We start from the raw sequence: 27,264 nt of genomic DNA, 5'->3' as shown, positions 1-27,264 counted from the left end.
AGTAATATACCATTGTGTATATGTACCACATCTTTTTAATCCAGTTATCCATGTTTGGGCATTTGGGCTATTTCCATGTCTTTCCAATTGTAAATAAAGCAGCAATAAACATGGGTGTGCAGGTATCTTTTTGAATCGGCGTTCTTGTGTCTTTTGGGTAGATACCAAGGAGTGGGATTGCTAGGTCCTAGGGAGCTCCATATTTAGCAGTTTGAGGAACTCCCAAACAGTTTTCCATAGTGGTTGTACTAGTTTGCATTCCCACCAGCAGTGCAGGAGAGTTTCTTTTTCTCCACATCCTTGCCAACATTTGTTGTTGCTAGTTGTTTGAAGATGTGCCATTTTCACTGGGATGAGGTGGAATCTCATTGTGGTTTTAATTTGCATCTCCCTTATTACAAGTGATGTTGAACATTTTTTCATATGCTTCTTAGCCATCTGCATTTCCTCTTTGGAGAAGTGTCTTTTTAGTTCTTCTGCCCATTTTTTGGATGGGGTTATTTATTTTTGTTGAGTTTGATCAGTTCTCCGTAAATTTTTGTGATCAATCCTTTATCACTAGTTTTGTGTGAGAAAATACCAGACATTTTGGTTAGCAAAATGAATGAAATTCATTCATAGTTTCTCCACTCTAAAGTTACTGTTTTTGTAGGAAAACACTTTAAGTATAAAAAAACTGCCTACTTCTCATCAAATATTTACCCCCTGGATTTAGCACACATTAATGATTCTTATGAGCCAATTATTAATTCTAATTATTACCAAGTGCTATTTTTTAATTCCATCATTTGTTTGGTAAATTTTTACTTCCTACTTAATTTTTTTTAAGTTAAAAAGCATTTGAATTTTTACTCGTATGTTTTTAATTCCAAAGTTCTTTTTCTTTTCTTGATCTTTAACACTGTGTCTGTTCTGCTCTTCAGCAGCCTTCAGTTTTCAAGCTATAAACATCAGCTGGGCTAAGACTAATTTTTTAGTTGAAATTCTACTCTAAGGAAAGTTTTCCCTTCCTTCTCCACTTATGTATTCATTCATCTAAATATCTTAGTATAGATTAACAAAAACTTGTTTTATTAAGTGGGTTATAATTTTGGTGAAGGATTTTTTAAGCTGTCTTGTGTTATAACACATCACCATCAGTTCGTTATTTTTTAAGTTGTTACAATAAGAATTCCAGACTTATCTTGTACATTCCTAAAACTAGCTGTGGAGCTAGCTATGTCTCCAAAGACATTGGTGGTTTAGTGGAAATTGGCATTTAGAAACTAGAATCAAGCCGCTTTATATAATTGTTGTTCTAGGACACCATTCTTTAAGTCCTTTGTAAACATATGTGCACATATGTATACAAATTCAGTATCAGTTTAGTTAATTATGTGGTTTTATTTGCCTTAGCTTCATAACCTGTTTTATATTAATCAATTTCCATAAAATTGAGTACATTTCTGCCCTGAGAATACAGCTCCCCTAATCATGACATATTATTTTCTGAATGTTGTATTGCTGATCTTAAATCTGTAACTACCAAGGCTACATTGCTGTGTCATTCAAAAAATTATATCCCCTAACACACTTACGGAATTATAGATTTCTACTGAATCAACACTTTTGATATGGGGATTCCCAGATTTCACTTCTAATAAGGTTCCCAAAATTTGGTCTTAACATACACTGAGAACTACTGGTTCCAATATATGGTTCAATGAGTCATAATGGAAAGTTAATTTTAAAAAATGTTTATTTCAGCAAAGAATTTTCCCTATATTACCTTTTGAAAGTGGCTTTGTCTTAAAATTTTATATCATGAGCCAATCGCAGGAAAGTAGGTGGTACAGAGAAACCAAAAACTAAAATAGTTTTTATCTGAATATTCTTTCATCCATTCATTTATTCAGTTGTTTTTGGAACCATGCAAAGATTAAGTATGTGAAGGTAGATAAGACCCCCCCCCATAATAGTAAGAGAAATGGAAAATTCAATAAATATTTGTAAAATAATATATTAGGTACTATATTAGAGATACTTTCCAGGAATTTTATGGGCACAAAGAACTAAAAAAGGAAATGTTTCTCTCTCCAAGATCAAAGAAGACTTTAAAGAAGAGGAGATACTTTAGATTAAGCATCTTTCCAATATACCTTAGCAAATAGAGACAAAGTTTATTTTCAAAAATCTAATTACATATAAATGCTTAGAAACCCACCTGCTCCACAATATGTAATAGCATACCAAGACATCAGTTCGTGGCAAGCACAGCTACAATATCACTCACACAGAGGAAAGGGTCAGCTGTAAATGGGGAAATCTGTCTATAAACTTATGAATGCATTTCCAAGTAACCAAATTTTAGTAGAATCAATGAATACCATCAACTGTAAAATAGAAAACCTCAGTAATACAGAAAACATCAACAAATTGAATATGAACTACCAGTTCTTCTATGAGTATGCTTTGGACTGTCTTGTGGGGTGGGGGACATTTCTATTTTCTTTCTATTAGAATTTGTGATGGCTTGGTTCCACTCCATTTATTCTTAGTATCAGGCTTTGCTTACCCAGAACAACTACTATGTGGGAGAGAACCCATAAAATCTGTGACTAACATTCATACTAGGTAATGATTATGGAATGACTTGAATGTATTTCTTCTTATCACCTGCACGGCCCTCACATGACAAGAAAGCAGTATTTTAAAGTGCAAACCTGATACTGCTTGTCCTGAAGAAAATTCTCCAAGGTCAAATGTAACCAGGATACATGTCCTGATTTAAATAATTTAGGAGTGGACGTTAATCGCCAACATTTCTATTTGCTCAAAATCTGTACCATTAAATCTGCTTTGTGCTAAATATGCTACAAGCTATATATATTTACATCAGCTAGTTTGGATACACATCTTGGTCTGATTAAATTGTAACAGGTGCCAACCAAGTAGATGCTAGAACTCACGCTGAACTCATGGGCAGTCTCCTCTGGCTCAGTTTTAATTAGCACTCTTTTAGTAATTACCTACCAAACCTTACAATAAAATGTTCATAGTTGAATGTATATGCGAATTGCCTTGACCAAAGGAATACACAGTCTAAGGCTACACCATATCAATACTACATTATTTCCAACACAGCACACACATGCAAACACATAGCTATACACAAGGCCACCTTTCACTCTGCTCTTCCACACTGTGTCCTGTTCAAAGATATGCAAAATATAGGCTAGGGAAAAAATAGTAAGCATAGAGACAGCAATATAATCTGAAGACATCCAATTAAATATGATTTTTTTTAAATGTCTACCCACTCAGACAAACTGTATAAAAATCTTTAGAGACCAAAAGTAGATCCATGATGAATTCTGAAACCATACATGCGCATAGATACACACACAGTGTATGTTCTTAAAACCTGTAGAAGTAGTATATTAATTTTGAAAGATAAGAAAATTTTATATGCTTTTACTTCATTTGGTCATATTAATTTTAGCAATTTCTTCTTTAATTTACAGTTGGTAACCAGTGGATAAATTACATATCATTCTGTGGCCTTAGAACACACTCATCACTTGAAGGAAACCTAGTCACTGAGCTCATCTATGTCCACAGCAAGTTGCTAATTGCTGATGACAACACTGTTATTATCGGTAAGTACATGGTCTGTAATTACATCCTTGCTAGTTGACTTACCCCACACAAAAACCTTTCTCTGTATTACTCTCAAGCTCCTTTTGAATTGAGAGGGACAGTAACTCAACATGTAAATTTTTCTTAAGCTGTCTTTTCCTCTTGCATCCTTACTAGTTCCTATTTTTATCTATGAAGAAGCAATTAAGTTGCTTTTGTGCAAATTACAGTATCCAGAGACAGCAGCTTAAACACAGCAGTGCAGTGCAGTAATTTGTCTGCTTTCATTAATTCCTTATTATCCATCACTTTAATTTTGAATCCAAGTACCTGGAATTAGAGGATTGGAATTGGAGAAATTGGAATTGGGAAGCATATGTCATAAATGAGTAACTGATGGTAATTTGCATGTTTGCATCTACTAATCATTACCACAGATCTGAAGTTATGAAAGATTCAAAATTAAAGTGATATTAAATATTACTGCCTCAGTGCTTACTATTTTTCCCCTAGTCTATGTTTTGGATATCACTAACGAGGATGCAGAGAGGAGCAGTTTTATTGGCATGTGTGTGTGTAAGAAATTGTGTAGCACTGATGTGATGTAAACTAAGCAAAAGTCTACCATCTTTTCTTATAATCAATACACAATAGATTTCTCAAGAGTCCTCCCGTTACTGGCAGATTTAGGAGAGAAAGAGTTACTGGTTTTACATTCTATGCAGACTAGATCAACATGGGGAGTGGATGTTCAATTTCATCCTTTTATGCATATGAAAAGCTATGTTTTCCCATCATTCTACTATGTGACATAAACAATGGAAAGCCAGGATGAGAAACAGTATTAAAGGATAAAGGAGTTGACCATAGAGAAAAGCTATGTCCATATATGATAATATCACACTATTGGGAAATCTGTACATCTGTTTTAAATAAAATATAACTCCACAACTAAAATATTGCCCTATCCTTTAAGAAAGTAAATATTGGGTAGTGTTTTAAAGTTTTAAGCAGTAAGTATGCTTTTGTCATCTTGATCCAACACTTATTTAAAAAAAAAAAAAAAAACCATGTCTAGGAGTAATGAGATTTTCTTAATCTAAACATAATTTGGAAAAAAAAAAAAAAGGAGTTGTGAAGTCAGAAAAATGTATATACTGTAGTATATACATTCCCATTCGCTCATGCTTGCATAGGGAAGCACTTAATACTTATTTAGGAAAAATACATTTTCAATCTTTTTCTTTATAGACATTAAAACTCCCTATAGGGGTTTCAGTGCCCCTGTGACCAAAATAAACAATGTTTCTCTTATTTCCCCAAAGCTTCTTGCCTTGGTCTTCAGAGGCCAATCTTAACTTTTTTTTTTTTATATTAAAAGTTGGCTGTGACAGTTGGAAGGGAAAAATATTGATGTTTACTGAAATGGAAAAATGAAACAAGCCAAATAAAATTCAATGGATCTCTTAAGTAAGATTTAAAAACTCTTGAAGTAAAAATTGGCAGATATAAGTATTTTCCTTTTAGAGGTCATTTTGACTTTCAACCTGCTTCACTTTACATGAAGTAGAAATGCAAAGTAGTTTTCAGTAACAGCTAACAGTTAAATAGGTTTTTTGAGTGTGTTAATTCACTTCCTTTCTAGAAAGGTCTTTGAACCTTCAAAGCAGCAATTTATTTAGACTAGCAACAATGGTTCAATTTTGCATATAATTCTTTTTAATTCTCTTGATACTAAAGCTATAGCCTGGGAGGTATGAAAGGGTCTCTCTTCAGTTTGTGGAGGCTGAGTCTTTCTTTTGTTCTTGCCCAAGGGCAGAACAGATTTTCCCTAAGGAAAAATCCATAGGTATTACTTTTTTTTCTCCTTGGAAACTTTAATTTTAAATAAGATTTTCATTGCTGTTCTCAAATATTGGCTCTGGTTAAGTTCATAACACAGAGAACTGTGTTTAAAATTCCCAGAAAGGAGTTTGGGAAGTTAGGTTGAGAATATTTTATGGGTCTTAAACATAAAAGAAGGTAAAGTAACCTGTAATTAATGTTTTAGGTTGGCAAATTTATGCCAGAATTATTGAATAACTGGCATAAGAAAAATGACTATTCATCCTCATGTTTTTCCTCATTAGGAAATATTTATTTTCTCACACTGAAAACCTCTTTTTTTGCATAGACGTAGGTATCTGTTGTCCCGGGTGCCCTGTTGGTCATGAAATCTGTGACCAATTCCAGGTTTTAAGTCCATCTTATTATTGGCACTTAACCAAACTTACATTTACTAGCTTTGCTAAACAGAACAAGGCTAACCTTATGTAGAATTTAAGTAAATTACCCTGTTGACTGCATGAAACAATTTTATTTTAATATTCACTAATCCACTGCACAGCACAACAGGGAGCTAGCATGATGAAGGAAACCTTGTCACTCCCCTACAGAGGTCAGTCTAGCGGAAAGACAGGTCTTTCCACCTGCATGAGAATCAACAGGGGGCTCCTGGTCAGAAACTAGGGATCACACTCTAGCTGGTCCTGTGAGTCAACCTGGCTGCATTAAAACCACCCCAGTTATTTAAAATACATCACATAGGGGGAAGTTTATTGGTGTCTGCAATTTACTTCAAAATAGATCTCACATTTGTCTAGATGTGAAGTTATACTCCTACATATTATTTAGAGTGTAAACCAATGGCCAAGCAATTAATGATAAAAATAAAATAAATCACTCCAAAAGATATATTCATGAGTGACAGATAAACAGTGAAGTGGGGGCTCTTCCTGGTGGCACAGTGGGTTAAAGCACCATATTATAAAGCTCTCCAAAGCTACTGCAGCACGAGTTTGATCCCTCGCCAGGGAGCTGACCCACCCGCTGCCCCCCTTGTTAGGGGGAAAGGATGTCCTGAAGGAACTCTGCAGTTTTGTGGACTCCACCCCCTATTCCAGTTTTCTGAACTCCATCCCCTACTCCAGTCACTGAAACTATAACTCCCAGCAATACCATGGAGAGAACTGTGAAGACAAAAGGGCAGAGCTAAGTAGGCATTCTGGGACTTTGGGGGATATATATAAGAGAGCCATGTTAAACGCACTCTCTCTTTCTCTCTGGACTGTGTGACTGCTGGCTGGTTGCTTGCTTCTTGATGAGCTTTCAGTGTGTTATTAGTGATCCAAGTCTGCAGAGCTGGTAGGATGTTCTACTTGTATCTCTCACTCTTTCTGTCTCTTTCCCTGGATTGTACCTTTTTCTCTCCCCTTTGTAAATAAACCCATTATTGACCCTTTTTGTGTGTGCCTGCAGTACAATTGAAATTTAAGCATGCAGGTGAGGACCCACAGACAGGCAACCCACTTCACATTGGGTTGCCCTATAACACCCTCAACAGTGTATTTCAGTACATCTGCCTGTTCTGCTCCCCACTCTGTCTCTGATGAATCCTCTCACTCCCTACACTTCTGGCCTGTACCCCAGCTCTGTGCACATAAATAAATAAATCTTAAAAAAAAAATGGAGTGGCATTGAAAAAAATACAAATATTAGTGATGATTGGTGCATACTTTCAGAAGTTGTGATGAATTGGTCTGGTTTGAGACACCACACCAGTATTATTTTGCTTTTGTTTTTGGCATAATTAAATTTTAAAAATTCCCTGGTGATGCTCACGTGTATTCGTAAGCTGAAAACTTCTGATCAGGGGGAGAGGGTACACAAGTAGGTGGAAACTACAGTGTACTATTTGGGATCAGTAGGAGAATAAGATTTTCTTTAAAACAAGTAAGCCATAACAGAATCGAATTTGGTACATTGGTTGTCTGTTACTGCCATAACAAATGACCACAAGCTTAGTGACTTAAATCAGCACAAATACATTATCTAAGTTCTGCAGTTTAGAAAGCCCACCGGGGTCTCAATGGGTTAAAATCTGGGTATGGCCAGAGCTACAGAGTCCTTCCTGGAGTCTTAAAGGAGAGTCCATTTCCTTGAATTTTCTAGCTCTAGAGGCAGCCCACATTCCTTTTCTTAGGCCCCTTCCTCCACCTTTGAAGACAGAAACATTTCCTAAAGCCTTGTCCTGCTCTTCTGAATCATTTCTCGCTCGAACTCTCCCTTACTGTAAGGACCTTTGTGAGTGAGTACATGTTTTCAGGTGGGTAATTCAGGTGACTCTCTTTGTTTTAAGGGCAACAGATCAACAACCTTAATTCCATCTACAACCTTAATTCCCACTATAACAGTAACATAGTATGTTCACTCACATTGGGGACGTGGACATGGTCATCCTTATAGGTTACTGGTCTGTCTGCCACAGAAAGATTCAAAATTTTTTAAAAGATCTAAAAAAAAAAAACCTCATAAACCATGAAGGAAAAGATAAATCCAGAAGTCTGTTCACGAAAATACAGTATAATGAGAATAAAAAGAGAAGCCGCAAGTTGAAAGAAGATATTCACAATGCACAATATTCAGAACACACAAAGAACTCCTATAAATCAAAAAGAAAAGATAACATTCACAGGAAAATCGGCAAAGGGAATTGTATAGAAACTTCACTAACGAGGAAATACCTGAGGTCCATAAGTATAAAAGTTGTTTATTTTTATTAATATAATAATGAGATAAGAAACAATTTTAAAAATTACCAGTTAGCCATCATAAAAATGTTGACAATTCAAATACTGACCCGGCTGTGAACTACCAGGAACTGGTCTCCACTGATAATAGGAATATAAATTGAAACCAACTAGAACATTCTGCATGACTCTTAACAAATGAAGTCACACCCAGCAGCTCAGCAGTGCACTCACTTCTATTTGAAGAGCCCAAACTTCTACTTGTGTACACCAGGAAACACATAGAACACAGTTGTATATCATAGCAAAACTCTGGAAGCAAACCCCATCCATTAACAATTAATGAATGAATGAATCTTAGTGTACTCATTTCAGGAAAATAATGCATTGTGACTGTGGACAGATAAGTCCCAGAGTCATAATATTGACTGAAAGAAGCAAATCTGGAAAAGGTTATGTATCATATGATTGCATTTATAAAAATTAAAAACAAGTCAAGAGTGAATTTTGTTGTTGTTTTTTTTAATTTTTAAATTTTTTATTATTATTATTTTTATTTTTTATTTTTTTACAAAAAGAGTGAATTTTTCTGTTGAGGAAAATATGTATAGTGAGCACAATGTTCTCTAGACATCTCCCTCTTAGAGAGGGCTCAGAACAGGAGGGAAGAGCACAAGGAATGTGGAAATGGATCGTGGGGACTGTGGTAGTGGGAGAGCCACTGGGACTACAGCTGAGGGGGGGAATCAAATACCATCCAAAAATGAATAACAAAGTAAGAAAATAATTTAAAAAGAAAAAGGAAAGTTTCCCTCTGGTGGGGGGGGGGGGAGAGGTAGGGTGGAGAAGGGACAGGCCTAGGAAGGCACTTGAGTGAGTCCAAGCACATATAAACAATTTGTTATAAACAATTTGTTATAAACAATTCAAGCTCTAAGGGTGTGTGTAGAATAAAAGGTCAAAATTCCCCTTATTGCGATTATCTCTTTTTGCTAGAAGTTCTTGCCACTCTTAAAAATTAAATGCCTTATCTAGCTCCCTTGTTCTTTCTTCTTCATTTTATATAGAACTGGGAATATACCATATCTGCTGCTCCAAAATTGATTTGCAGAATATGGGAACATTGAGCAAGAATGTAGGTAGCATTTAAATCCACCAATATCTCATTTTCAGTATCTTTTCTTTTTGACTTATAAGAGTTCTTTGTGTGTTCTGAATACTGTGTGTTGTGCATATCTTCCTTCAATTTGTGGTTTCTCTTTTTATTCTCATTATACTGAAAAATTAAATATATCTAAAATTTTCTCAATCTTTCTTTGCAATCCTCTGGGTAACTCCATTTTAGCCCTGAAGTACAAGTAACACCTGTTCCAAAGAATTGTAGTTCAGCAAGCAGTGCCTGGGGAACTCTGTGGAAGTGTGTGTGTGAGAGAGGGAAAGAGAGAGTGAGTGGGTGTGTGAGAGTGTGTGTGTGAGAGAGAATGTGAGAGAGAGGGGGGAGAGAATTGTGTGTGTGTGTGTGAGAGAGAGAGAGAGAGAGAGAGAGAGAGCCTGGAGAACTCTATGGAAGTATGTGTGTGTGAGAGAGTATATGTGTGAATGTGTGAGAAAGAGAGAATGTGAGTGTGAGAGTGTGTGGGGGGGAGAGAGAGAGAGAACCTGGGGAACTCTGTGGAAGTGTGTATGTGTGAGCGTGAGTGTATATGTGTTTGAGAGAGCGAGCTTGGGGAATTCTGTGGAAGTGTGTGTGTGTGAGAGAGAGAGAAAGAGAGTGTATATGTGAGACGTGTGTGTGTGGATGTGTGTGTGTGTGTGTGTGTGTGGCTCACACCTCTTTTTCCTGACAGTGAAAATGTTCTCCCATTGCCACATCCCCCAGGTGGAGAGTGGCCTCTACAGGGGATTCAGGGTAGTGCAGTCCCAAAGCACTGCTAAGAGAACCCTTACCTTTCTTACACTTCACATACCTGAATGGGAGATGATTAACCCAGGAGGAGACTTCTTTGATACAAATGTTACATGCCAACAAACTGTCTCTTCCTATGGTAGCATTCTCTGATGCAGGCATTATGGAGTTAACAAGTACTTGTTACTAATGCCAATGATAATTAACATTTATAGTTCATAGATTGGAAAGTGCTTTCACATGATCTTGTTTAATCCTCACAAAAAACCCTAGAAGGTCTACAATATGACCTAAATTTATAAAAGATCAAATTAAAACTGAGAAAGATGCAATGGCTTTGCCCACACTAATACTAGGTCATCTGTCAAACCCAAAGCTAGAAGCCAAAATGTACAGCAAAATCAAATATAAACATAAACAATCATTTATTGCTCACAAAATGGTGTTTCAAAGATTCCCACTTTGCAGCACTTGCACAGTGCTCCCACATTTCTGTAAGGTGTTCCATGCTGGTCACCCAAGGCCACCGTGGGCCACTACTTGCATCTACAATTAGCACAGATTTGTATATCAACAATGTGACAATGATGCAGCAAGTGACCATATGGTCACCAAAGGGACAGCTTTTTCTGATGACCCATCCTTGGGGGGTGGAGCAAAGCTGCTGTCCCCTTATGTCCTGTCTACCCTGTCAAGGAGAGTAGACATGCAGCTGGTCAACCCCATTTTCCATTGTGTCTGCAGGAGGCAGTGAAATGTGTGACTAGGGAAAGGGGAAGAAAAGGAAGAGGAGTCGGTCAGACTCCCTAGCTTGTGGGAATCTGCTGTGATGAATCTAAAAAGCAAACATCATGGGGTTTCTGAAAACATGACTGAGGAGCACAGAAAGCACAGGGTGAACAAATAGATACTTGCCTTTCGCATGGGAAAGTCAACATTCTTGAATCATTTGGATTTAAAAATAGGGTGGTGAGAAATTGATACTAAAGCCATTGGCCCACTCCACAGGTGCGGGAGTGGGCCATGAAAGGGCTTTTGGGTTTGACATTTGTGATTGTGTGACATGAATTACAGAGCTTGATTCTCAAGTCTAAAAGCAAAGCCATCTTCTCTACTGAACTAGTCAATGTTTGTCTTTGTGTGTTTGATGATTATATCAGTTTGAACCACAAGACAGAAAACACAACTAGAAGTGTGTGATCCAATAAAGAAATGTATTATTTCACAGATAGAAGGTTAGAAAGTCTTAGGGGTCACTGATTTAAAGACCCAGAGTGGTGCTTCTTTCTGCATTGCCATGATGTGCCTCCTATGTGTTACAATGTGGCTTCAGCAGGTCCTGGAACAAAGCCTTCATCCAGCCTCTCAAGTCAAAATATCCTAAGGCTGGAAAAACAACATCCTTTTCTAGTGTCAAATTATTAAAAGGAGGAAAGCTTTCTGAAAAGACTCTAGTGGGCTTTACTTTGCATCACACTGACTAGAAATGTATCAAGTGCCCATAACTAAGCCAATCACTGCATAAATAGTGAATTTATCTTGGCTGGCTCAGTATGGTCAAAATTAATTGCTGGTTGAGGGCTGGCTCTCTTCTCTTTAAAGCATTTCATCTCTTGACAACCTGAACAAATTTAGGATTTTGTCATCAAGAAAGAATTTAATGGGGAGGGCAAAGGTGTATAGCGAAAGTTGTTAAATTACATTGTGTCCCTGTTTAGGCTCTGCCAACATAAATGACCGAAGCATGCTGGGAAAGCGAGACAGTGAAATGGCTGTTATAGTGCAGGACACAGAGATGGTGCCTTCGGTGATGGATGGAGAAGAGTACCAGGCTGGCCGGTTTGCCCAAGGACTTCGGCTTCAGTGCTTTAGGTGGGTTCCGAAGCTGTCTCTCTCTCATGGATTTCCACTGCTCTAGGCTCTGGAAAGCAGCCCAACTTTTTGCCTATGGACTCATGCCATCTTCTCCAGGTTCTTTATCTAAAATGGTGTCCCAGAATACAGGCTATAAACCACAACTGGTACAGGGATGAGTTATGTGGGGTACAAACATACAAACATGTTACATATATATATTATATATATATATATATTATGTTATATATATATAATATATATATTTATATTTTTTAAAGATTTATTCATTTATGCATACAGAACTGGGTTACAGGCCAGAGGTGCAAGGGCGGTGAGAGGATTCACCAGAGACAGAGCAGGGAGCAGAACAGGCCAACTGACAAAGTACATTGCTGAGGGGAGCAGAGGGTGTGTCAGGAGAGGTCTGTAACACCATGTGGATCACCTCTGGGGTGGGCAGGGATCGAACTCATGCTGAAGTGGCTTTAGCTTCTCAGTGCTGTGTTTTAACCCGCTGTGCCACCAGGGAGGGCCGGAACTATTTCAATTTAAAAAAATAGACTCACTATGAAATACTTAGTCACTGGATGGTTTCATCTGATCTGTTCCTAGATTAATCAATACATTTAAATTGTTGGTTTTCACTAAAAATAACAAGAACTATTAAAATATAACATGTTTTATATATATAACAAGTATTTCATAGTGAGTCTATTTTTTAAAATTGAAATAGTTCCTGCCCTCCCTGGTGGCGCAGCGGGTTAAAGCACTGCAATGAGAAGCTGAAGCCACTTCCACATGAGTTCGATTCCCGCCTGCCCCGGAGGTGACCACATGGTGTGGCAGACCTCTCCTGACCCGCCCGTTGCTCCCCTCAGCGGTGTACTTCGTCGATTTGCCTGTTCTGCTCCCCACTCTGTCTCTGGTGAAGCCTCTCACTGCCCCTGAGCCTCTGGCCTGTACCCCAGTTCTGTATGTACAAATAAATAAATCTTTAAAAAAAATTGATATAGTTCCAGTATTGTAAAAAAATACAAAAATTGTTGAAAGAGGATGCCAGCAATTTCTGTTTTTAAATTTAGATGTGGAAACTTTAGTTCTTGGGTTTATGGTAAAAGACATAGAAAATTATGGATCTTTTGAAACACCTAAAAGTTTGCAAGATATTTGTGATCAAACAAAGAAAACACTGGGCTAGGAGGCAAGGGCTCAAGCTGTGTCCATCCAGTTAAGTGTGACAGAATTTTCTACATCTGGGTTATCTCTGACCCTGGCCAGCATCAGAATGATCCTTCTAAGGACCTTGACAGGGGCTGTCCCTCATCAAGTGTTGCTCCCCAAAGCTCTTATCTCCTCACTTACTCTTCCCCCTTTTCCCATACATGCTCAACTTCCCCTCTGTCAGGGCAGCAACCCTGCTCCTCTCCCACTCCAGCTGTTTGCACTTAGTCACACCTCTCACTCTGCAACCTTACTTGGCAGGATGGGATTTCAGTGGGCACTTTGGTGAGATGCCCCTAGTGTTCCTGATTGAGGGCAGACTGGCAGAAGATACTGCTATGGCCCTTCCAGCACCTGGTCAAGCTTGGGAACTGGCTTATTTGTAGATAGGGAGATGCTCGGTAAGCAGCACAATCCCTGGAAATGTTGACAGCCTTTGCCCTCATGTCTTAACAGTCCAGAAGTAAGACACGCTTCTGTTCCCATGCTTCTGTTCCAGAGACTTCTTTCTGCTCTCACTGCCTGAGTCGCTCGGCAAATCCATTCTTCAAAATCTGACTGTCAGTACCTTCCCACAGCTTTTACTGCTGCATCTATTGCCTTTGTTATGATTGTTTTTTCAAACCATTGACATTTCAATTAGCTTCTAGTGTAATTTTTTTTTATTTAGTAGGGATTGAGTTTCAAGTTAGAATCTTGTTAATCAACACATCATTGCCTACTGTAGCATATATAAAGGAAACATTTTCTTTTATAAACTAAAAATAAATGTCATGTGTGTTCAGTTCCCTGAGAACTCAAATAGTCTCTTCAGAGTAGTGGACTTCTTTTAACTTACTAAGTGAAAAAAATTACAGAGTTAGAAGGTTCTGATTACAACTTATTTTTATTGTAGAAAATTTGGAAAATATAGAAAAGCTATAAAAAATTGACTTCCTCTGTAATCCTGCATTTCAGTGCTGAGAATGTTCACATTTGACATATCATTCACTTTTCTATGCAAATATTACTGCACTGTACTTCTTTTTAAAACCACATAATTAGGATCTTGCAGTTCTACAAAATGATTTGTTATTTAAATAAGAGCATATTTTACCATGTCATTAAGTACATTTAACATATGTACTGTATTAAATGGAATGAGTACACCATGCCTTCTTTAATTAATACCTCATTTATAGGCAGATTTTTTTTCTAATATAAAAGCTGCTTGTATATGTCCCTTGTTTACCTTCTGAATCATTTCCTTGACTAAATCCTAACTATGGTATTCCTGATTAAAGGAAAAGTGACTTTTCCTCTTGCCCTCTAATTTCTTATTGGTTCACCAATAATGTTATGGAGGGCTTATTCTCCACTCTAACTGAGATATTATGTAATTCATCTTTACCAATTTAGTAGATTTAAATGAAATTTCATTATTTTAGTTTGTGTTGTAGAAGGTTTTTAAAAATTTGTTCTTATTACCTGGCAGAGGAGACACTATGATCACAAAGGTGGTCTTCACAGGTGAGGCTCCCTCATTACACCCCAGGTGTGCTAAGCCCTGATTTCCCCAAAAGCAGGAAACTCCACTGCATAATTTATGGTACAGGTATTTATTTCAGCTCTTTCCTGAATTTTTGGCTTAATTAAAATACTTGTTTTTTGCCAGTTTTCCTACCTCTCTAAAAAAACATTGTTTATTAATTTTATCTAAGTGCCCTTTGTCAATTACCTTTCCTATTCATGACCTTTGCTCATTTTCTTATAATGATTTATAGAATTTAATTAGATGAGGCTAACAAATGTGTCCTCTGGGATATTTGATTCAAAAATGATTGGTCATTTTTTTTTTGGTTGAGTGATTATAAAGGGAAAATGATAGATTTACTGGTCTATGATCCTAGAAAAAAATTTGCTATTTTAAATTTTACATGATGATCATCTTTTATCTCTTATCTGGGTAAGTGCTCTACTGGTCAATTGCCTTTAAATCATACTTAGAGTATTTCAAAAACTTAAATTTTTGCTAATTTATCAGTTTTTTATTGTTGTTTTCTATTTTTCTTCTATGCTTAGTATCATTGCAGCAGCCCAAGATCAAATATTTACTTATATTTTCTTCTATTGTTTCTTTTATATTACTTTTTATATTTAATGTCTGCAGTTTATTTATTTATAATACAGAACTGGGGTACAGGCCAGAGGTGCAGGGGCGGTGTGAGTACACTGCTGAGGGGAGCAGTGGGGCGAGTCAGAAGAGGTCTGCCTGCAGTTTATTTTAATATAAGAAATGAAGTAGGAATGCTAACTCTTTTGTTCAGTGAACCAATTGATTCAGAATATTATGGCGTTCTATGTCCGCCTAAGACAGAATAAACCACTATAAAAAATTGTGAAATGTTCCAACTCATCTCTAGTCTCTCTATTAAGTTCTACTGAAAGTCCATTTACCGTTTTAATTATCACAATCACATATTTTAACATTCTTTCTTGCTATACCTTTTCCCAAATTAGTATAATTTTCTCTAGTAATCTTTTTTACTCTTAAATGTTTATCCTTTACAAGAACTTTAGAGTTATTTATGCAGGTTTTAATGGGATTACAGTAGATTTACAGCTTAATATAGGAAAGGATGGGCATCCCATCGGAAGACAATGTATGAATTCCAATCTATCCAAATTATTTTATTTTTTTTAAATAAGCTTTAGGGTTGGCCCTCCCTGGTGGTGCAGCGGGTTAAAGCACAGCACTAAGAAGTTAAAGTCACTTCCACATGAGTTTGATTCCCGCCTGTCCCAGAGGTAACCACATGGTGAGGCAGACCTCTCCTGACCCACCCGTTGCTTCCCTTAGCAGTATATCATATCTGCCTGCTATTCGTAGGTCTGCCTGTTCTGCTCCCCACTCTGTCTCTGGTGAAGCCTCTCGCCATCCCTGAGCCACTGGCCTGTACCCCAGCTCTGTATGCACAAGTAAATAAATCTTTAAATAAATAAATAAATAAGCTTTAGGGTTATAATTATTGGGAGTGAGGGAGGTTCTTCACTAGAATTATATTTTTGTTGTTTTATGCTAATCATGTCCATTTCATGCTAAGTTTATTTCTAGGTGCTTTTATTTTTCTTGGTAATTTTCAAACTGTGTCAAAAAATACTGTTGTTCTTGAACAGTCATTTTCACTCTGCCTCAGTGGCAAAATAAGATACTATGTTAAAAATCACCAAAGCCCTCCCTAGTGGCGTAGCGGGTTAAGCACAGCATTAAGAAGCTAAAGCCACTTCCCCATGAGTTCGATCCCCGCCTGCCCCGGAGGTGACCCACATGGTGTGGCAAACCTCTCCTGATCCGCCTGCTGCTCCCCTCAGCAGTGTACCTCGACAATCTGCCTCTTCGGCTCCCCCCACTCTCTGGTGAATCCTCTCACCACCCCTGCACCTCTGACCTGAACCCCAGCTCTGTATGCATAAATAAATAAATCTTTAAAGAAAAAAATCACCACAACTTTGTGTTAATTTTAGGTCTTTTTATTAGATGTTTTCCAAGATAAATGCTGTGGCCTAGAGCACAGTCATTTTCTCTCTAAAAAAAAAAAATAAAATGTAACTTCAATCCATTTTTCAGCTGGGCTATTTTTGAGTAAAACAGAGACACATTTCAATGTGAAATCAGTTCTAAATAGAAAGGACCATCAGGGTATTCCACTGCATATCCAACCATGTGCCATGTAGTTCATTACATCCTAGAAAACTATCCAAACTTTACAGATGAAACCATCCCTCAACAGAAGTGGTGATCCACACAAGCAGGGCTCAGAATCATTTCAAGTAATAGGCATGAGGAGTGGAAAGAAAGGAAAGACATTTCTGCAGTTTCTTACTGTCCCATTGATGCATAAACGTTCTGTCATTGTCACATAAATATCAACATAACATCAAGGTAGTTTTCTCTTAAACCCTAGTATTCAAAGAATATCCAGAGTACTTCATGTTATTTTGTAGTGCATTTTCATATAAACTTTTCTCAATTCAAAACCTAACAGCCAAAAAAAAAAAGCTGGCCCTCCCTTGTGGCGCAGCGGGTTGAAGCACAGCACTGAGAAGCTTAAGCTACTTCCGCATGAGTTCGATTCCCACCTGCCCCAGAGGTGACCACATGGTGCAGCAGACCTCTCCTGACCCGCCCGCTGCTCCCCTCAGCAGTGTACTTGTCTATCTGCCTGTTCTGTACCCCACTCTGTCTCTGGTGAATCCTCTCACTCTCCACATCTCTGGCCTGTACCCCAGTTCTATATGAATAAATAAATAAATCTTTAAAAAAAAAAGCTAACAGAAAATAGCTTATTAGTAAATACTGTTTTTATAGACTTATTTAAATACTTTTTCTACAAATAAGCTGATATTTTCATGTACACATTGCCTCACATCTTTCCTAAATTGATAGGGAAATCACAGCAATACTTGTTTTCCTCAATGTTCAGCTGGTTGGAAGTGACTCAGTTGACAGGGATTATTATAATTGATGTATTGTTGTAAGTTGAACTGTCCTTCAAATACAATACAGGAAGACTTTGCTTTTGGTCTTAATAATTAAGTTCAAACATCAATCCTTAAATCCTTTTTAAAGCCATTCCTTTCTATACTAACAGAGACATTATCTGCAGTGGAAATAAAATTTTAAAGTTATAAAACTCTATGACTCCTAGTGAGTCCATGGTATAAGGTACATTTATTTTAAAGATTTGTTCCATAGTAGAATAAGTGAAGACTAATAGTAAAATGAAATGCACTCTTAGTGCTATAAAGTTGACCAAGATTTCTCAGGGATTGATAATGTTGAAAATCACTGGAGAAAATCTGCCTGCTTAATTAATAGCATATGATTTGGAACTGTCATTCTTGCAGTAAATTTTGCATATTCTTTGACCCAGGAATTTCATTCTAAAATTTTTCTTAGAGAAGTAATATAAATTCACAAAGTATAATATATGATGAATAAATTATGTTCACTGTAGTACTGTATGCAGTAATTAAAACCTGGCACCATCCAAAATGCCTTAAATAAAATAGCTGGTTAAATAAATTTCCCATCCAAGGAAATTATGGAGCCATTAAAAATGATGATATAGGGCCCTCCCTGGTGGCGCAGCGGGTTAAAACACAGCACTGAGAATCTAAAGCCGCTTCCACATGAGTTCGATCCCCTCCTGCCCCGGAGGTGACCACATGGCGTGGCAGACCTCTCCTGACCCGCCCACTGCTCCCCTCAGCAGTGTACTTCGTCGATCTGCCTGTTCTGCTCCCCACTCTGTCTCTGGTGAAGCCTCTCACCATCCCTGAGCCTCTGGCCTGTACCCCAGTTCTGTATGCACAAATAAATAAATCTTTAAAAAAAAATGATGATATAACTCTATATCAATTTAAATACAAAGAAAGTAATATGATAGTGACCTCCACACCATTAAATCCAGTGGTTAATTATCCTCAGTTTATCATAGTTCTACTTGATGTACTACTTTGTGTAGTTCTAACATCACATCCTCTGCTGACTAGCTGTTCCTCCTTTCTTCTACTATTGAGGTTCATTGGGTCCTCATCTCTGCCTATATTCTTTTTTCATTGTGTACAAGAACGGGGGTGTGGGCCAGAGGTTAGAGGAGTGAGAGGATTCACCAGAGATTGAGTGGGGAGCAGAACAGACAGATAGACTGAAATACATTGCGAGGGTAGCAGTGGGCGGGTCAGGAGAGGTCTTCTGCACCATGCAGGTTAGCTCCTTGGCTGGAGCTCGAACTCTTACCATAGAGGTAACAGCACTGAGAATTAACCCCTTGTTCAAAAGAGAGGCCTTATCCTCCTTTTTAAAACTCAGTTCAAGTCACATGGGTTTATGACTATATATGAGGGCAGAGACTAAATTTATATGTCCTAGCCAAGCATTTTTTCTCAAACTCCAGAGTTATTTATCCAACTGCCTACATGGCATTACCACTTGAATATTGAATAGATGTCCCAACAGATTTCAAATTGAGATCCTGATCTTCCTCCACAAACTGGTTCTACCCAAAAAATTCTCCAGCTCAACGAGTAGCAGCTGCATTCTCCTAATTGCTCAAAACAGACACCCTTTGATTTTGGTTTATGTCTGACTCTTTTTTATTTTTTATAGATAGTAGCTTTTTTTTTAGATTTATTTATTTGTGCATACAGAACTGGGGTACAGGCTAGAGGTGCAGGGGCAGTGAGAGAATTCACCAGAGACAGAGTAGGGAGCAAATGAAGTACACTGCTGAGGGGAGTAGCCGGCTGGTCAGGAGAGGTCTGCTGCGCCATGTGCGTCACCTCCGGGTAGGGCTCAAACTCATGCAAAAGTGGCTTTAGCTTCTTAATGCTGTGTTTAACCCGCTGCGCCCTTATGTCTGACTTTTTATACTCCATACCTCCTCTATCAATAAAACTTGTTGATTTGGACCTCCACCTCCCACGCCTCCATCATTTTTTACCTATATTACTGTAGTAGCTCCTGTCTGCTCTCCCAGTTTTAACCTTTGCCCCAGTCTATCCTCAGTAAACAGCCTATTCATTAATTGAGTCAAATCCAGTCACTCCTCTACTGCACTATCTGTAGTAAATCTCTACACAGTATAAAACTAAAGTTCTTCTGAAGACTATTCCCCCTCTACTCTGTCCAAAGTATGAGGCTGTTTAATAGTTCTGGAACAGGCAGGGGAGAAAACAGCTTTGGGCTACATCAAACCAAAAAGCATCTGTACAGCAAAGAGACAGCAACCAAAATAAAGAGATATCCTACAGATTGGGAGAAAATACTTGCACACCATGCATCAGATAAAGGACTGATGTAAAAGATCTACAAAGACTTACACAGGGCCTCCCTAGTGACCTAGAGGTTAAGTCCCATGGCTATGGCCTGAGCTCGATCCCCTGCCAGGGAGGTGACCCACATATGGTGCTGAAGACATCACCTGTCTCTCCACTTGTCCTTTCTCAGTGCCTGCTCCGCTCCCCAATCTGTCTCACCTCCCCCACACACTTCCGGCATACACCCCAGTTCTTCTACACAAAATAGATAAATAAAATCTTTTTAAAAATTTTTTTAAACTTACCCAGCTCAACAAAAACAAAGCAAACAATCCAATCAAAAAAAAAGGGGGCCCTCTCTGGTGGCACAACGGGTTAAAGCACAGCACACAAAGCTGGCACTGCTACTTTAGTGCCAGTTTGTTCCCTGCCTGTTGGGAGGTGACCCACATGCCTTAGCAGACCTCTCCTGTCTCACGTGCTACTCCACTCAGCAGTGTACTTCCTCGATCTGCCTGTGCTGCTCCCCACTCTGTCTCTGGTGAATCCTCTCACCACCCCTGCACCTTTGGCCTGAACCCCAGTTCTGTATGCATAAATAAATACGTATTTTTTTAAATGGGCAGAAGAGCTAAAAGGACACTTCAAGGAAGACAAAAATGGCCATCAGGCACATGGAAATATGTTCATCACCAAAAATCAGTGACATGCAAATCAAATCAAAACTGCAACGATAATATACTTATACCACTGTGTATGATAAATTAAAAAGAAAATAATAGAAGAGGAAGAACCAACAAGTGCTGGTGTGGAGAAAATGGAACTCTTCTTCACTATTAGTGGGAATATAGATTGGTTCAGTCCCTATGGAAAGTTGTGTGGAGTTCCTCAAATGATCTGCCGTAAAATCCAGCAATTCTTCTAGATATCTACCCAAAGTTTACAAAAACACTAATTTGAAAGGAATCCTATACCCCATATTTATTGCAGGACTATTTATAATATACAAGCTATAGAAATAACCATAATGCCCCAAAATAGTTAAATGAATCAAGATGTGGTGGAATACAACTCAGCTATAAAAATATATATAAGCTCATACCTTTTCAGGTAGCATGGATAGAGTTGGAAGGGATGCTGCTATGCATAGTAAGCCAGGAGAAAGATGTAGAACATAGAGAAATCAAAGGCTCAAACAAAGACAAACTTTAAAACCAGCTTTTGAAAACTAACCATTGATCTGAGTCATCCAAGAGAGGGAAGGGAAGGAGAAAGAAGGGGATGGAAATAGGGGTGGGGCAGGAGGGCAGGAGAGCACAATGAAATATGGTGGAGGACTATGGGTACTCTGGTGATGGGAGAGCTCAGGTGACCATACCTGAGGGGAGAAGTCCTATACTGTCAAACTACTAAGAAAGATGCAAAACAATGGTACTTAATTAAATAAAGTTGAAGTGCTAAGTTGAAAAAAATTGAATCTATGGTTGAGTGACTAAATTGCACCACCAGTATAAACAATGCCTACCACAAACTGCTTTATTTTAATTTCTCAATTTGGAGGTCACTTATGTTTCAGGGTTGTCCTTGGCTATCTTTCTGACCCAAGTGAGGACATTCAGGATCCAGTGAGTGACAAATTCTTTAAGGAAGTGTGGGTGTCAACGGCAGCTCGAAATGCTACAATTTATGATAAGGTAGGTTTGCGTAATTCTCACCTCTTTTTTAAATGGAATCTCATCACAAAAGCATATAATTATTTCTTCAAATTTTTGGTACACAGCAGTCTTACTAAGTGTGAAAAAACCAACACCCCTCTTAACTGTATTAAATGCCTTTTGTAGACACTTAAAAAACAGAGTCAAAAAGCATCGTAGTTAATGTTTTAAAGTATGTGGTACCAAATAGTGAGTCAGACATAGGTTCTGTCCAGTTCCCAGCTCACCAAATTGCTGTTGATATCATCATGTATACTAACTTGACTTTCTGAAACTCTTTTTTACAAACTGGGAGTGATTTTCACTAGGGTGATCATGAGAATAGAGAATAGCACTAAGCACACGGTAAGTGGTTTCCATTTTTATGATGAAATGTATTAATAGTGAGAAACTTCCTTTGTTGGATAGCTTTAATATGGGAGAGGTGTTTTGAAACCAATTCCATTTGTTAGGAAGGCCAAATGCATCATCTGCTAAGTTATATCCACTGGCTATAATAAGGAACATATAAAAGTTAAGACTTGTCCCACAGTGTTTAACAGGTTACTCTATTAAATAGCCAGATTTCTGTCATAGAAAACCTTTAAGCTGAGATCCATTGGCAGTATATCAGAAATTGGGGAAGAATGAGTTTTCCTTCATGACTTCCATATACCCTTCCATTGTGGAGGCTTCACTATTCCTCATGAATCATGACAACTGTCTACAGAGCTTTATATGTGATCTGCAGCACCCAGCCTCATTTGGGAGAGAAATTCCTCATTTGTTAAAGAAATTTGAGGGATAATGAATAAATCTGAATGTGGACCATATCTTAAATGGCACACAGTTGATTTTTCTGAGCCCAGAGAATGATATTGTCGTTATCTAAGCACATGGCCTTATTTATAGGAAAAATATGCCTCCCTGATGGCTTAGGGGTTAAATTTCAGTTCTATTACCTCCATGGTCCGAGTTCAATTCAGTCAGGGAGCTGACTTATATATGGCACAGTAGACCTTTCCTCCCTTACCCACTACTCCCCTCAGCAGTATATTTCAGTAAATCCCCCTGTTAAGCTCCCTAATCCGATAAATCCTCTCATCCCCCACACTTCTCCCTACACCCCAGTTCTCTTACACATGACAAAAATGTGTGGTGAAATGACGAGATGTCTGAAACCTCTTTTAGTTGAAAATGAAAACAATTCAGCAAATAAGTACACAATTGATAACATTAATGAAAGTACAAGTATGATCATTTTTCTAAATAAAACAAGAAAATGTGTATGTTTCCTCTTAGTCCAGTATATACAGTGAAATTCAGAGGTGACTATTTTCCAATTAACCTTAGTGTGAGTAGCATCAGTGAAGTTCATAACCATAAACTTGACTTTATCCCAGGGTTAATAGCTTGTGTACATCTCATGTACAGAGCTGGCCATGATTTTTTTCAATGGAAGCAAATCCAGCAGTTTATTGTAGAGAAAAAGAGAAATAACTTTCAATCAGCTTAGTGCTATAACATAAAACTAATACTTTCGTCTGTTGGAATAGAAATCTTCCATAAAGAGCATGTGTTTCCTTGTGAACTTATCACTCAGTTTCCTATTTGTGTTTGAATCAGGTGTTCCGGTGCCTCCCCAGCGATGAAGTACACAATTTAAATCAGCTGAGAGAGTTCATCAACAAGCCTATACTAGCAAAGGAAGATCCCACTCGAGCTGAGGAAGAACTGAAAAAGATCCGTGGCTTCTTGGTGCAATTCCCCTTTTATTTTTTGGCTGCAGAATGCCTGCTACCTTCTGTTGGATCTAAAGAAGCCATAGTGCCCATGGAGGTTTGGACTTAAGAGCTGTATTTGTTTTGCAACTCAAGAACATCCTGAAGAGTGCATTGCACACAGTGACCTTTGGAAACCTAAAGCCAAAGCCAGCACCCAAGCACTCTTGTACCCAAGCATGGGCCCTTTGGATGCCAGGCAGCACTGCAGTCTTGCTGATTAAGTACACACAGTATGGTAGGGCTGTCATTCCTGGCCCTGTCCTTGTGTGAAAGGGACTGAGTACTTATGGATAGCACACACTCAACACCTTTACCACAGATGCAGATTCCGTGATGTGCACCAAAGGGCATTTCCTTTGCTAACAGGAATTTAACTGTAACTATCATCTAATTTGCTAAGAATTGTCTGAACCTCCTTATTCTTCTCTGACCTTCATTTATGCAGCTGATGTCTGTGGACCTGCCCTCTCCTCATGGTCCATAAAGACACTGTTTACGATAGTTTATTGCCCAAAGATGTTGTGATGTTGCTTTGAGCTTCTCGGGGCCCCTTGGGCTGCCTTGCCCTCAGGTTTGGTAGGATGTGGCCACTAATTCAGTGACTGCAAGGACAGGACAGATGCTGTGAACACAGCAGCCCTTGTCAGGTGTTTCTAATGACATTGACATTATATATTTTGACACCGCAGTGCAACAGGAAGGAATTACATTCGGTTATTGAGGCAGAGATTTAATTGTGCCTTCAAAGACAGACAAGATGTATCATTTTGATAGGGCCCTCTGATCACATTTGAACATGTGTTTAGGATGTTTTATTACAAAGGAGATGACAAACTCAAAGACAGAGCATGCAGCCTTCAGAAACCTCCAACGGGGTGGTGGGATCTTATCCAGATAAGAAAGGGAGATTCCTTCTAGTCCCATAAAATTTACTGTCATCTTCAGCTGCTGGATTGATTAAAATTTGAGTCTGCATTTCAAAATCAAACCGAGAAAGCAATTTGTCTTGCAAGAGAATCAGTTATCAGTTCTTTCATCACTCCTACCAAGTTAATAAGTCTAACCTTATTTGACATTCAACTCTCCGCTACTTTTATCTTCTTTAGGAAAAAATTAACTGATTATAAAATACATGCTACTTTGCTTGTAGAATTAATAATTAATCATCATTAATATACATTAACATTCCACCAAGGCTTCTGAAGAGATGAGAATATTTATTAATTCACTTTGTCCTACTGTCTGTGAATTGTTCTGGAAATATATTTCCTTTTTGGATGTTAGCATACTATTTGGTATATCATAGCTCTCATTTTACTAGTCAACGGTCCTTAAAGCCTAAAGAGCTAATGTGTTTCTCAAATGACCTGTACCCTTCAAACTTGGTGTTGGTGGCATGATTACGTGTCTGTGGATTACCTACATGGAATCTCGTTTGGATTTTCTTAAAAACAAAACAAAACTGAAGACCCAACTCTTGTTTTCATGGAGCTAATAGTGCTGTGGGAAGACTAAAAAGAACCCAAAGTTGATGATCTGGGTTAACAGGAGAAAGACCAGGTCATATCCAAGGCAGGACTTCACAGCTAGAGCATTTCACAAATAAGGTGGGATCATGTAACCAACAATTAAAATAAATGTGCTTTTATTTATGGGTAAATTATTTCTTGGATGACTGAGATATTTGCTATTTATGAAAATTGTATGGAATAACCAAGGATTTCTTATATATTTTTTTAAAATTCTATCATTTTTATTGAGCTAACATTGTTTTACAATGTGTATGATTTAGAGGTATTGGTTCACACAGCTTCATGCAGTTGGCACACCACAACTACCAACCATTATCTTCCACCACATGCCCCTGGGCCCCAGTTTTTTAAAATATAGAACAGTCAACAGAGTGGCTCTCAACTTCATGTAAGATGCCTCTATGAAAACAATTGAAAATAAAAATATGAAAAGGCCCATTCTCCTATTAAAAAAATTACTTAATCCAAAGGCCACTTAATCTGCATTGTATAAATGATAAAATGAGATCCAGATAGGTTGAAGTACACTTCAGTTTACCCACCTTTGAGATGGCCAAGTTGAAACTAATGAAACCATCCCAAAGTCCATGGCTGGCCTTTTTCACTTCATCACTACCCAAAATGAGGAATTGCAGCAAGTGGAGATATTCCGAGAGGATATCTTAGACCTGGTGATATTGAGCATTTGTGCTTTCCCGTGTCTTCCTACTAGAGCGTAAGTCTTCCGGAGCAGGGACTTTCACTTGCAGTGTACCCCGAGAGCCTGGAACCATGCTTGGTACATAAGTAAATGTTGAAAGTCAATGTCAGATGAATAAACAAGGTGGAGAAGAGAAGTAGTGAGTGAAATGAAACTCTTAAGGTGTTTCAGGCATAGAAGCTGCTGGTTTCTGTAGCATTTTCCCCCTACTGCCTCTTCTGAAGGGCAAGATATTCATCCCCAAAGATGAGAAGCCACAAGTTTTACTTAGATGGACTTTATGGAAAAATTTAGTGCCTTAATTGCCTGTTTTGCAATAACAGTCTACATAATGCAGCATTCTGCAAAACTCACATGATGTGTGGACACAAGATGTACTACCCAATGTCCAGTGACCCACACTGTCTGACACAACTGCTACCAGTTCAAGTTCAAAGAACTTATCTTTAATATTACCATATTAATCTTTAATATCACAATATCTGATAAACTTTAAAATGTAATTCAAAACCTTGGAAAAGTACAATAAATCTGTTCAACCTTTTAAATTCACTGTCATATTTTGAAATGTCTATAAATGCTAAATCTCACAGTCTGATAATCTTTGTAATAATTGTTATTTTCAAGAAGGAAATGTCTGGGATTGTAAGATATAAAGGGTAGAAAGTCATCATAGCCTATTTTGGCCAAATGTAGTTGTTGGAATATCCTTTTAACATACCAGGTCTGGTACAGACATTGCCTTTGTATCAAGTATCTGCCCAACAACTCTTTCACGGGATGCTGTGAAATATATCATAGAATTGTCTGGAGAGCTGGTCTTTAAATAACTGAATGACATACTGTAAAACAAAGTACTGGTTTTATTTTAATAGCATCTTTGGAGAAAATTTTGTTTATATATATCACAAAACCTAAGCAGTTAATCTATGGAATGATGTGGGAAATTATCATACATCATGAATTAACAGTCTCCCAGAAGAAAACAGTAAGCAGCAATTTTGCAGACCACACAATGCAGAATTTATGTCTGTCATGAAGAATTTGTACTTCTTTCTGCATCATCTCATTTATTCCTTGAACCTACATCTCCAGCCAGAACAGGAGTTGTTCTCCTTAATATGTAAACCATTTCAGAGGACGAAAAAAAAGTTTTTCTGGAACAAAATTAAGCTTCTAAAATAAATTTTCATTTTAATTCACTCTTAAATGTAAGTGACAAAATATTGTCATTTCTTTACCAAGGAAATCCTTCTTTTTCACAACTCTGATCTTTCTGGTACCTGAGAATTCTCTGAATCCTGTCACTCTACATCAGGGTAAAGAAGACACTTCATGTCTTGTCTCTCTCCACTGTTCTGGTATAAAATGCCTAAGGATTTTTAAGTGTGCTTAGTATATATTTTTCATTCATTTGAAGATACTCTGAGGCCAATTACTACTGGCAGTTTGAAGGTCTAAGATAGGTTTTACCCAGGCAAAGACCTTGAGAAATTATTGATCTAGAAATTCACCGAAAAAGGAATCAGCATCTATCAAAAAGTTTCAGGTAAGGAATCAGTGGTTTTACATTGTTTTTATGT

The 27,264-nt window shown here is 37.9% G+C and overlaps 1 protein-coding gene across 5 annotated transcripts in view; it reads left to right on the top strand.

The window, feature by feature from the left end:
* The window catches only part of PLD1 (phospholipase D1, phosphatidylcholine-specific), a 199,164-nt gene extending 172,319 nt beyond the window's left edge, over positions 1-26,845 (top strand). For all 5 annotated transcript variants that reach the window (XM_012733922.1, XM_012733914.1, XM_004674964.2 and 2 more), the window contains 4 exons: positions 3,504-3,638; positions 11,811-11,964; positions 21,548-21,665; positions 23,292-26,845. In XM_012733922.1, the coding sequence (XP_012589376.1) occupies positions 3,504-3,638; positions 11,811-11,964; positions 21,548-21,665; positions 23,292-23,516 (632 nt within the window). In that variant the 3' untranslated portion in view covers positions 23,517-26,845. The remainder of the gene's footprint in view (positions 1-3,503; positions 3,639-11,810; positions 11,965-21,547; positions 21,666-23,291) is intronic.
* Positions 26,846-27,264: the final 419 nt, after the last annotated feature.

Source organism: Condylura cristata, unplaced genomic scaffold (genome assembly GCF_000260355.1).
Source record: "Condylura cristata isolate star-nosed mole 26May11 unplaced genomic scaffold, ConCri1.0 scaffold00003, whole genome shotgun sequence".
Lineage (NCBI taxonomy): Eukaryota > Metazoa > Chordata > Mammalia > Eulipotyphla > Talpidae > Condylura > Condylura cristata.
This window is presented reverse-complemented; position numbering and strand designations above follow the sequence as displayed.